The sequence below is a fragment of the Corylus avellana genome, chromosome ca4, assembly GCF_901000735.1.
Source record: "Corylus avellana chromosome ca4, CavTom2PMs-1.0".
Lineage (NCBI taxonomy): Eukaryota > Viridiplantae > Streptophyta > Magnoliopsida > Fagales > Betulaceae > Corylus > Corylus avellana.
In genome coordinates, this window is record NC_081544.1 from 8,684,895 (window position 1) to 8,697,980 (window position 13,086).

Sequence of the window (13,086 nt, forward strand, 5' to 3'; positions counted from 1 at the left end):
AAAAAAAAAAAAAAAAAAAGTAAATTAAGAAATAGATTCAAAATTTCAACAGATTCAAAATTTCAATAGATTTAGAATTTCAACAAATGAGAAGAGTCGAGCCAAGAAAAAAGAGGAAGACAGGACAAGGAAATCAAGAAGAAGAAGAAGAGGAGGAGGAGGAGGAGGTGTTAGGCATAAAAACAAACAAAAACAAACAAAAAACAAAAACAAAAAAATCTAATATAGGATTTTAATTTTAATTTTTTTTTTTTGAAGGGGTGGGTACCCCCTACTTGCCCCTACCACTGATTTAGGGTTACTATTTTTTAAAAGTTTACAATGTCAATCCTCCCATCAAAATTCAACGTTAAATCAAGTAGTTGATGAGTGAAATCCTCAAAATACTCTTAAGATGTTTATAAAATTACAAAAATATCTTGAATTTGGACTAGTATTTTAGGGATTTCACTTTATCCCTTAGGATTTAACACTGAATTTGGACAGGAGGGCTGACATTGCAAACTTCTAAAAAATGGCAACCCTAAATTGACATTTTTTTTTACAGTTTAAGGGTATGATTGCAAAAGTTGTGAAAAATTAAGAATGGTAAGTAAAGTTTTTCCTAATTAGTAAGTAACTAGTTATATTATATTATAATTGTGTGTGTATATATATATATTTTTTGTAAAAACTACTTCATTCCACAGAAACCAGATTACAGCGGAGGAACAACAAAACGAAAAAAAAAAAAAATACAACACAAAAACCTAGCCATGAAAGACATCAGCACCTCAAAGCCCTGAAGGAAATCCTGGAAGGTGACAGTCATGTGAGAATGCAGCTTTTGAAGGCCACGGCCCAATATGATGAATAAAACTATCAGGAGTACAAGAACCCCTAAAAACTTAGATCTAATTCGGTAACTAAAGAAACCGAACAGACTAAGAGGTGGCAACTTAGATCTAGCCCGATTTCCACGGAAACCGAACAAACTAAGAAAGAAAAGAATAGCAGAAAGGGGATCTCCTACACAGACAAATCGTCTGAAGCCCAAACAGTTCGGGTTGAGTTGTATAAACCACAACACCAACAAACAGAAAAAACACAGAAAAAAACCCAAAAACCAACAGCTTCATCTTCGAACAAGGCAGAGGAAGGCAGTGAGCGGAACCTATCCGGCATGTTGGACCCACGTGTGAGCGCGTGTGGACCACACGCTGGTGCGTGGTTGTGTGGAGAAGAGGTGGAAGGAGGCACTAGGAAGCTAGAATGCCGGTGAGAGGGGTGGTATGGCGCGTTGCAAGCTGGGCCAAGTGGAGAAAACAAGATATGATTTTGAAAAATCCCATCTTGAAAGGTTCGCATAAACGGCTAGCGACGCGGTAGAGAACATAAGACCAAAACTGCTGTTTTAAGAGGATCTTGGATAAATCGTCAAAGATGATGAGTTGATCTAGAGAAAACTCTAGAGAGCAAAGACCTAGAGAAAACTCTAGGGACATAAGAGTTCTCTCAAGAAGAGAGAAACTCAGCAAAAAAGAAAAGCATAAAACTGTAGAAAAGGGGAGGAGGAGGAGGGAAACCAGAAGGTTTCCCCTCCTCCTTTAGCACCGGTGGTAGGTTTTTTTTTTAATTTTTTTTATCAAGGAGAGAGAACAGAGCTTTTTACGCTAGGGTTTACAATTGTCTGTTTTTTTATAATTGTATATTAACATTAATCATGATGATCTGAATCTACACGATCAAGGTAAATACATATTATATGTTAGAATCTAATAAAAACTCCATATTTTGCCCATAAAAGTTCATGTGGCAAGATGCCACATCATCTTCTTTTTGTTTTGTCTTTTTCCCTCCACAAAAAAATGATACAGGATCTTGCTATGTGGACTTTTATGGGCAAAATATAGAGTTCTTATTAGATTCTAGCATTTCTCATATAATAAACATTGCAAAGAAGTTTGTACATACATAAAACTCTCAAAACATTTCCTTACTATTTTCTTTACTACATAGTACCTTAGTTGTAATAATATATACATACGAATACGTCTAAGCCCTTTGCATATCCTTTATATAATTATATCACCCAGCAGAAAATAATACATAATAATTTCAGAAAGATTCAGCAAAGATTGAAACATTTGTTGTGAAAATACCTCATGCCCAATTTGCAATGGGCCTTCAGAGACTATTCAACATCTCATACTGGACTGCCCTTTTGTAAGAATCATTTGGGAGAGTTCCAAATAGCCCCTAAACTCCAACGTTTTTGGGTCCTAGCCCATTGAAATATGGATTACTACTAAGAGTCTATTTGAGATTGCGTTTGAGAAATAGAGCTTTTAAGTTTAAAAACATTTTTTGGCAAAAATTTCATGAAACTTTTGCCAAAAGTGCGTTTTGGGCATTGTTGGACCCTTAAAAGCGTTTTCAATTTTTTATTAAACGATTATTTTTTCTCTTTAAACGAACTTTTTGTGTGTTAGACGCACTTTTAGGCCTTCAAACAAACTCTAAATGGCATCCCCTGGTGGAAACTAATATTAGGGAAGCTCGTACGGCTGTCCTTCTCTACAGCTCGAAGGGTATTCAATGCTTAACGTTTTTTGCCATCAACAAGGCACTTAGCCACAGCTCATTACTTATTGGTTTTTTGCTCTATCATCTTTAAGATTCATCAGCTCAGCAGCACCATCTCATCTAGAATCGGAGTGCATCAAAGATTTTCAGATGTGCCAACTTCTGTGTACACCAAGTAACTAAATGGGTTGTTTCCTATCATTTGTTTGGAAACATTTCCAACTACTCCCTCATCGATCCTATCCTCCATTAGAATTAGGGGCGGAAAAAGATCCACCCCTGTGACCTCTCCTTTTCTTTGTATTGCTTAAGAAAAAAAGAAAAAGAAAACTATGGTAGAATTTTGTAATAGGTTCTATTAGTAATAGCTGTCCAACTTCTGATGTAGGGTGGAAATTAACCCCTACGAACGTTAATGATGAGTATGTGAATTCATTGGCGAATTCTATCCAACCTGGAGAGGATGATGTAGACCAGAGTGCTTGGGAGTATATGAGGAGCGCATTGTCCTTGGAACTGAGACTGAGCCACCTTTACCAGCGATCGAGCGCACCTTCTCTGGTACTGCGAACGATCTTGAGATCGAGCGCACCTACTCCCTGGAAGTGCGATCGAGCGCCCTCTATCTGCGATCGAGTGCACTCAGGACAATTTATGTTATTTTTTACGTTTTAATTATTTAAAATTGACTTTATTTCATTGTTAAAGTACGGTTAAGGTTTTAAAAGTCTTTCTTTCGTTATTTTATTAGGTTTTGGGTTTTGGGGGTATTTATGTCATATATTTATTAGGTTTAGGGTTTTAAGCTATAAATATATGCTTATAGCCTCCAAAAAAATCAGTTGTTTATTATTGATTTTGATTAATGAGAATACTCAGAATTGAGTTTATTCCTCTATTTTTCTTCAAAACCTAGAGAGTATCTAGCTTTTGTCAAGAGACTTCTTAGATCTTTGATAGAATCTAGATCTACAGTTATTTATCCGCTGCTTATTGATGTTCTTCGCTACAGCCCACTAAGTTACGCTGCATCATTTGGTATCAGAGCTCAGTTACTTTCTATGAATGGGGAGGAGCAACCGCTTTGCAGACATGAACAAGGTGTACGTGCGCACAAAGACAGCACATAAGGAGCAACCGACGATTTGTTTGAGGCACATGAGTGGTGGGCCGAACAATTGTCGTCGCCAACCAAGACCGCTATTCGCAGAGGCGGAAGGTAAATCTATCGCTGAACGTTGGTAACTCAAGGATGATCAATTCTGGGCTATGTGGTATCAACTCGAAGACCTCAATACCCAAATATCCAACTTGTTTCGTCACAATGGGAATGGATCTAGAAAACTGTTTACGGAGCGCCGAACGTAGGGATGTCAGCACCTTGCGTAAGCTCATGCCAATCAGAGGGTGAGTAGATTCAAACTCGATACACCGGAATTCCAAGGTTGCTTGCAACCCAAAGAATTCATGGTAGCAGAAAAAAAATAGAAAATTTTCACAAAAAGAAGTACCTAGGAAGATGGCGGAGGTGGTGCCTAGAGAGGCGGCAGAGATTAGGAGTCAATTGATTGTGGTGGAGGAAGAAGATGGATTTATTAGTTTTTGATAAGATAGCATATACTCTTTGATTTCCTTGGAGTATATGCTATCTTATCAAAAACTTTTAACCAAAGTTGTGATGAGATCTATGGGACGGAGGCGACTTGTCTATCAAAGAGTGAAGGGGTTTTTCTGAATACTTTGGGAATTCTCATAACATGTGGGAAGGGAAATGCACGACAAGAGCATTGCAAGCCTACACGGCAAGGGGAGGCACATGGTCTTCAATATAAGCGTGGCGGTGTGTTGATGAATAAGGCCGTCGCGTTTATTATGGGGTGTGGCCTTGTTGTGATTTTGAGCAGAGGAGAATGGAATGAGTTGACGGGGCATCCGAAGGACCGCAGAAAGAATCGGCGGAATTCGTGGACGAATTCTCTCCAACAGGGGGAAAATGATGTAGGGTGAAAATTAACCCCTACGAACATTAATTATGAGTATGTGAATTTGATGACAAATTTTATCCAACTTAGGGAGGATGATGTAGACCAGAGTGCTTGGGAGTATATGAGGAGCGCATTGTCCCTGGAACTGCGATTGAGTGCACCTTCTCTTATACTGCGAACGATCCTGAGATCGAGCGCACCTACTCCTGGAAGTGCAATCGAGCGTCCTCTACCTGCGATCGAGCGCACACGGGACAATTTATGTTATTTTCTGCGTTCTCATTATTTAAAACTAACTTTATTTCAATGTCAAAGTAGGGTTAGGGTTTTAAGAGTCTTTATTCGTTATTTTATTAGGTTTAGAGTTTTGAGGGTATTTATGTCAAATTTTATTAGGTTTAGGGTTTTGGGCTATAAATATATGCTTATAGCCTCCAGAGAAATCAGTTTTTAATTATTGATTTTAATTAATGAGAATATTCAGAGTTAAGTTTATTGCTCCATTTTCCTTCAAAACCTAAAAAGTATCTACCTTTTGTCAAAAAGAATTCTTAGATCTTTGATAGAATCTAGATCTTTGATAGAATCTAGATCTGGAGTTATTTATCCGCAGCTTATTGATGTTTGTCGCTACAGCTCACTAAGTTACGCTGCATCAAGTTCTAATAAAATCATTGACAGATATGAATCACAAAATGCAGGTGACTTCATACACACACTCATCCATATCTTTCCCTCAAATGAAATACCCTGCCGTATCCAATTACTTTAATGAGACTAATTTCCTTTAATGATTTTAACTACAAGTCGAATGAACTAATTTATTAGAACAATTGAGTAAAACAAAGATGTAAAAAACTTGCAAATCATAGGAATGTCAGTAGAATTACATCAGGAAAATAGGTATATTATACAGTGAAAAGAACATATTTCATTGAGACACATATACAACAGGGTAGATATTCCCTAAAATTCGACAGATTACCAGTATTTTTCAATTATTTTCAATGTCTATAAATCAAGCCTATGCTTCAGCTTTCGTAATCAAAATAAATTGTGAAAAGGCCAAAAAATAAAAGAACATAACATTATAAACCATACAGAGAAGGTGGTAGCAAAATTTCGCACCAGTAAAATTGGTTTTTGACTGCAAATCTGCTATTCTTCTGTAAATTGCCTCCCTCATAATCCATTGTCCACTACTCAAATGTACACTCAACGAAATCATAGTACCCACCATGCACAAAGAGTTCTCCTCTAGCCACTTTTTCTTCTATCCATGGGTAAGTGAGCAGATTTGACAAGGAATGGTTGACTGATTCCTGTGGTAGAATTACAGAAACATGTAAGAGGCTTAGATACTCAACATGCAAGAACCTTTTATAAATTAGAAGTGTCGTCTTATATATTCAGAGCACCACTCACGATGTAATAATCCCCCCCACCCCACGGGATCCATTTGATGGTCATGATTTAAAATTGGTGCTTCTAATGGTCACAATATTTAAATTTTCTAAAAGACGTGACAACATTAAAGTGAATAGTGTAACATCTAGTGTTTTTGTCTTAATCAGTTATGGTGTTCCATGCTTAAGTGTCTATTTCTTGTTGGGTGGCACAAAGGACCCAGTTTATGTCAGGTCCTAATAAAAATTATTATTTTTCTGAATCCCATATTCGCGAATACATTAAATTATTACAAAAATAAAGATGTGAATATTAATGTTGAATCAAACAGTCAAACAATGGGATTCGATATTTCAAATTAAGGATGAAAGATTACCTTCTCAGTGTCTGCACGCACTGCTGGTCAAAGCTTAGGTTGGAAGCTGCAGACTTTGTGATTAGCCTTGCATTGTTTCCAACAACAACCCAACTTCTAATAAAGCTACTGTATAGAAAAGTTTAGCAAAGTTAAAAAAAACATGAGAGCAATGTTATTTACCCAAAAGAAATAACACATACAAAAGACTAGTATGTTCTCTTAGAAAAGGTACTTAAATGATACATGTAAAATACTGGTAAAATGGGGGGGTGGGTGGGTGGGGGTTGTAGTCTTCACTTAATAATAAAGTTGGATGCTTAAATCTATGTTCATTTAATAATAAAGTTGTCTTCATTTATTAAATGAAGACAACAACCCCCCGGGGGAAAAATGATTCTCTCCATTTCAAAATCCCTCCATTTAGTGCATTTTGAAGGGTATTGTTGTCCAAAAGTTTTAATAATGGTAGTGCATTAAATGCAATACCCTTCAAAATACACTAAATGGAGAAAATTGAGAGATTTTGAAATGGAGAGGATCCTGTTCCCCCCGAGGGTCCACAATTCAAGGTATGAAATACTTACTTTAAGAGCATTTACAGCAAATTCTAATGCAGAATTTGTTTCTGAGGGTCCACTCTGAACACACAGGAAGAAAAAATGAAGGGGGAAAATACTTTGTAGCCTCAGTGCTTGTCTGTTTGGGAAGTAGAAATTCAAAATAAACAAAATGCAATGTAATACACCTCAAATGTGGGTACTAGATTTGCTATATTTCGAACCACGAATGCTTCTCCTGGTTGAAACCCCAAGATGTTTGAGGGGCAAACCCTAGAGTCTGCACAAGCAATAATCATGAACTGTTCCAGAACTTGTTAGTTTTAACAGGCTATCTATTCCTGACACTTGCAGAAAAATAGAAAAGAAAGAAAAGATGAGGGAAAAGGCCAAAGCTTGTCCACCCATGATGTTCTCAATGTTTATATAACACGCGCAATAAATAATTATGACTAACCAGAAAAAAATGATTACCTTTGGTGCTTGACCCTGGGCAAGATTTCCAAGTTTTCTCTGTACAAATAACAACTCACTTCAGAAGAAACTAATTGCTTTAGAGCTCAAAAACTTTAGGCCAGAGTTGTTTGCTGCTTACTTGAATTTACGCTTTTTGAATCTAAGAAATCGATGTTTCAAATCTTCAAAAAAGTCACACACATTTTCAGTTTCGGCCAAGCTCTCCAGCCTGCTATTTTCAAGTTGCGGAGTCTGTCCTGGAGGCTCCTTGGAAGCCTTCAACTCTAAACGTGGACCAGTCCTGCAAGCATCAAAGCAATACATTTGAAGCAGCATATAAAAAAAGAAAGATGTTTGTATGTTCAAGTTCAATGGGAAGGGTTGAGCATTTCCTGAAGAATGGGAAGGTTTATATTTTAAGCTATCAAAAGATATAGAAGTGGAAAGACTACCCTTGTTTGCTTTACAATAGCATATAATCTATGAATTAACTATAATCAACTTGGTAAAACATTTTTATGATTGACATTAACTGATCGATACAATTTATCAATAGGAAAATGAATATAGCATGTGATCTTTTACTTAATGGGCCATTTGGGAACAAACCTTTCAGCCCATTTATTGTCATTCTGCATTATGTCTGGAATCCATATCCTTTCCTTTGTAGAATCCCATTTATTTTTCCATTGCTTTTGATAATCGATTGTTAAATTGAGAAAAGTGTAATTCTGTTTAGTAGACTCTTGTATAATTACTATATACGTGGATCATGTGCAGTCAAAATCTGCCATTTGATTATCACTCGATTTATTTATTTATTTTCACAAGTGCTGATTCATTGGCTGATTTTTTGTCACGTCATCAAACTATATGGCAGTTATACAAGATGACCCAATCTACTAAATAGTATTACCCATAAAGAAAATGTGTCCCATGTACTCTTGACCTTCTTTTATCTTTCAAAATCAGTAGGGAAAGGTAACCTGCAAGACATAGAAAAATATACCAAGATAATTATAGTATCTCTTCGATATCAACATGCTACATATGTCTTAGCATTTTTGTTAGTTCTTGTGTTGGCTTAATTCAGTTCCAAAATGCAGAGGCTACTGTTCACGAGCTCAAACACTAATATAGAATGCTCAGAATCCAATCTCCACCGTTCATAATGTAGATTCATGTGTTATGAACGTCCCTGCAAAATTTCAGCTCAATCGGACCACAAACGCCTATCGATCGGGGCTGTTGATCAAGACTGGACAGCATTTCCAGAATGCTGTTTCACCCATGTCCGGACATGCCTTCCCCGGGTCCGGACCTCATTTCCAGAAACTCAAATTTTGCTCCGCAAAGCCGTGTCCGGACAGCCCATTAACATGTCCGGACACCCCGTAAGTTTGAGGCCCAAAAACGTGATTTTAAGTGGTTTAAGTCTAGGGTTTTGTCGGGGGTATATATACATCATTATAGAAGATAGAAGTACGAATTTTCACCCCCAGAGAGTTCGTCGGAGGCTGTACTAAGAGAGATCATATGTGGTGAGCGTTAAATTAAATCTCTTAGAGTTTTAGTTATTCCTTTGATAAATCTACGGTTGAGAAGTCTATCGGAAGGGTCCGGTAAAGGAGAATCACGTTGAAGAAGATTGTGAGCAAGGAGACGAGTTGTAGGCTTGTCGATCTTACAGAGCCAAGGTCTTGCAAAGGGTTGTAAGTGTTCCTAGTGTCTGTAATCTCTGGATAATCTTTTGATAGTGATTTCCTGGGTTTGGCTGCCCCGAAGAGGTTTTACTTTTAGATCGGTTTCTAAAAGGTTTCCTCTTCGTCACCAAAATATCTGTGTCTGCCTCTTTATTGTTTTATATATTTTGGGTGATTGAATTGTTTATTGCTTCATAATATTAATTCCGCATAAATTGTGATAAACAAGTTTTTGGAGTCGGCATAGCGTTTTTCAATTGGTATCAAAGCAGGTTCACTCTGTTTGGATTAAATTCTTGAGTGAGATTTGTTGACTCCTGTTTGCTATGAATACTTCTCAAGGAGAATATGATCTTATAAATTCCTTCAACAATTTGTTGGAAAAATTCACTCTTTTGAGACATCAATACACAAATTGTTTGGGGGATTTTCAAGATCTTAAACATGTGAATGAATCTATTGTTAATGAATTGTCTGAATCACATGTCCTAATTGATTCTTTGAAATCTGATAAAGAATCTTTGGCAAATGATTTGTCTAAATCACATATCTTGATTGATTCTTTGAAATCTGAGATTTCTGTGCTTGTTGAAAAGTCTTTATCACTTGAGAATGAATTGAATGTTTCTAAGGAACTCTCACGAAATTTCTCTAGTGATAATTTGAAAAGTTTTCTTTGTATTGAAGAATTTGTTCCTAACAAGCCTAGTATGATTGTTGATAATGTTGGTGTATCTACTTCACATGTTTCTAATGAGTCCTTGAATGTTGAGCCTGTGAATGTTAAAGAAACCAAGGCTAATTTTTCTAAGACTCCATTAGTTAAACAAACTCAAGGTAAGTTTTTTCCTACATGCCATCATTGTGGGATTGTTGGTCACATTAGACCAAACTGTTGGAAATTTAAAGCTACTCCAAAGAAAGAAAATCATGCAGCTGCTCCGACTCTCCATGGTAAGAAAGGTAAGAAAATTTATGTTAAGCATCATGCATCTTACCCTAAGCTGAGAGTCATGCATCCTCATAGAAAATTACCTTCTAAAAGGTTTGTGCCCACTTGTCATCATTGTGGAAAGGTTGGTCATATTCGACCAAAGTGTTTTGATTTGAAATCCCATAAGCATAAAAGTGAAAATTCCTATTCTAGGAAAGAAAGTGAGGGTTTGGTCATAATGATTAGAGAAGTGTTATCTAGGCTAGATAAGTTTGAGCAAAGTCATAAGTCTAGACTTAAGATTTCTCAAGTGTGGGTTAGGAAGAATGATACCATTCACCCATTGAGGGGGAGTGGTAGTGATCTCACCTAAAGTTAGGTGAGTCAATAACATGCCTAGGATTGATTGTTTTGCTTATTTTGTAATATCCTAGAGTATGTTGTTTTTTTTCATTGCATTTTTTTTTTTTTTTTCGTTTTTGCTTTATTGTTTATGCATTGCATTGTTTTTGTTGTTACACTTTCTGTATGAAGAGTATATACATGATTGTTTTGAGATTCATGTTTTGAGGCATATTCATAAAGGATTTTTCAAGAAATTCATATATCATGATCTTTGAAAAGCTTATAGATGAGATGTTGTGTGTGGACCACCAAGATTTTTGTCTACTTGCTAATCAAATGTTCAGGAATGTGTAATGTCTTGTGAAGACCTAGAAGTAGTTATTAAACCAAATCATTATTTTGTAGTGGGACCTATAAGATGTGATGAAAGTTTAATGCTAAAGGACATTCATGTCTTGCCTGTTGTAATCTCAATTCAAGCATGTTGTCTTGTTTTGCATTGCATTTTTCTTTGTTTTGCATTTGTTTTTCTTTTGTGAAAAATTTCAAAAAGACAAAAATATGTTACTTTGATTGTTTCCTTTTCTTTCTTTTGTCTTATGCACCTAGATAGTCCATTAATTTCTCATGTTGCTTTTTATGGATTTAATTCCTTACGTCTTGGAATGTTCTTAATATGCATGAGATGAAAATTTGTGTCAATGGACTTGTTTTTGTGGTTACCTAAAGCCTAAGCTTATGTGGTACATTTTGCCTATGCTTTATCTTTTGTGCACATTTAAGCTTAAATTGAGGTTTTGTTTCACTTTATTTGTGAGGTCTGTTAGGTAACCATATGAGGTTTTTGACTAGTCATATTTTTCAAATTGACCATATGCTAGTTGAACCTAGGGCTTAAAAATTCCTGCTTTCTCTGTTGTGATAAGCACCAAAAGTTTAATGACACTTTCTCAAAGAGAAAAATAAACAAAATAGTGAAACAAATAAAATCAAAAGATCATATTCCAAAAGGAATTTATTTCAATGTGTCAAACTTGTGCAAAATATTTTACAAAGAGAATTGTATAGGATGAGAGTGGCTAGGCCCTAGTATGATAAGGTTTGACTTTTGATTTGATATACTTGTCAAAACCTCATGGTGGTGAAACTTTCTCCTCATTTTGTAAATTGAAATTTTTTCTCTTTGGATGGCTTACCCACACACCACACAAGCATAGGTTGAATGAAACATTTTCTTGGCTTGGGTTAAGCAATATGAGTTTCTAGCCATTTCTAGTATCATGTATGTTTTGCATATTTGGAGCATGTTTGGGATATTCATTGTGCAATACATGAGTCATTAATGTGTTATCATTTGTGTTCATTTGACTTTTGAGGGGGAGAAACATGTTTCGCATTTTTTAGCTTCTTGTTGATTATTGAGTCATATGTTGAGGGGAGTTTTTGGTGATGTGTGTTCATGATCTTGCATTCTACGTCATTTTTTTGTGATCATGAGTTTTATTTCTGTATTCCTGTTCCACATATGCCTTAATATATTTTGTGAAGTGTTTCAGGAAATATGAAGACCTTTTGTCATTCTGTGACAAAAAGGGGGAGTAAATATGGGGAGATGATGGGATTGGCTCGACATTTTGGTTTTGTCACTGAATTGCCAAAGGGGGAGTTTGTTAGTTCTTGTGTTGGCTTAATTTAGTTCCAAAATGCAGAGGCTACTGTTCACGAGCTCAAACACTAATATAGAATGCTCAGAATCCAATCTCCACCGTTCATAATGTAGATTCATGTGTTATGAACGTCCCTGCAAAATTTCAGCTCAATCGGACCACAAATGCCCATCGATCGGAGCTGTTGATCAAGACTGGACAAGCAGGGTCCGGACCGCAATTCCCCGGGTCCGGACCTCATTTCCAGAAACTAAAATCTTGCTCCGCGAAGCCGTGTCCGGACCTCCCATTAACATGTCCGGACACCCCGTAAGTTTTAGGCCCAAAAACATGATTTTAAGTGGGTTAGGTCTAGGGTTTTGTCGAGGGTATATATACATCATTATAGAAGAGAGAAGCACGAATTTTCACCCCCAGAGAGTTCGTCGGAGGCTGTGCTAAGAGAGATCATATGTGGTGAGCGTTAAATTAAATCTCTTAGAGTTTTAGTTATTCCTTTGATAAATTTACGGTTGAGAAGTCTATCGGAAGGGTCCGGTAAAGGAGAATCACGTTGAAGAAGATTGTGAGCAAGAAGACGAGTTGTAGGCTTGTCGATCTTACAGAGCCAAGGTCTTGCAAAGGGTTGTAAGTGTTCCTAGTGTCTGTAATCTCTGGATAATCTTTTGATAGTGATTTCCTGGGTTTGGCTGCCCCGAAGAGGTTTTACTTTTAGATCGGTTTCTAAAAGGTTTCCTCTTCGTCACCAAAATATCTGTGTCTGCCTCTTTATTGTTTTATATATTTTGGGTGATTGAATTGTTTATTGCTTCATAATATTAATTCCGCATAAATTGTGATAAACAAGTTTTTGGAGTCGGCATAGCGTTTTTCAATTTTGTCTCCAACCAAAGCTTAGAATATATTAACTAAATAGTTAAACCCTAGGACAGATCCATCTGTTTGGTCAAGTTGTTGAATCGAAACTTAAACTATATGCTCCAACTACTAAAATTTAAATTAAGGTATCCCTGGATTGAAATCTTAATACTCTAACTACATATTATAACCAGAAAACTAGAAAAACAAAGTTAATTAGTGCTGTAATGTTGCAAACTTACCCCAACTTG

At 36.4% G+C, this 13,086-nt stretch overlaps 1 protein-coding gene across 12 annotated transcripts in view; it reads right to left on the minus strand.

Moving 5' to 3' along the window:
• Nucleotides 1-13,086, minus strand: part of LOC132177406 (MADS-box protein JOINTLESS-like) — a 55,127-nt gene that overhangs the window by 36,476 nt on the left and 5,565 nt on the right. For 3 of the 12 annotated variants that reach the window (XM_059589701.1, XM_059589702.1, XM_059589703.1), the window contains exon 7: nt 7,468-7,629. In XM_059589701.1, the coding sequence (XP_059445684.1) occupies nt 7,468-7,629 (162 nt within the window). Of the gene's footprint in view, nt 1-5,456; nt 5,873-6,333; nt 7,175-7,346; nt 7,386-7,467; nt 7,630-13,086 lie in introns of those variants that run through there. The other 9 variants (XR_009439757.1, XR_009439756.1, XM_059589705.1 and 6 more) reach the window with 9 other exon arrangements.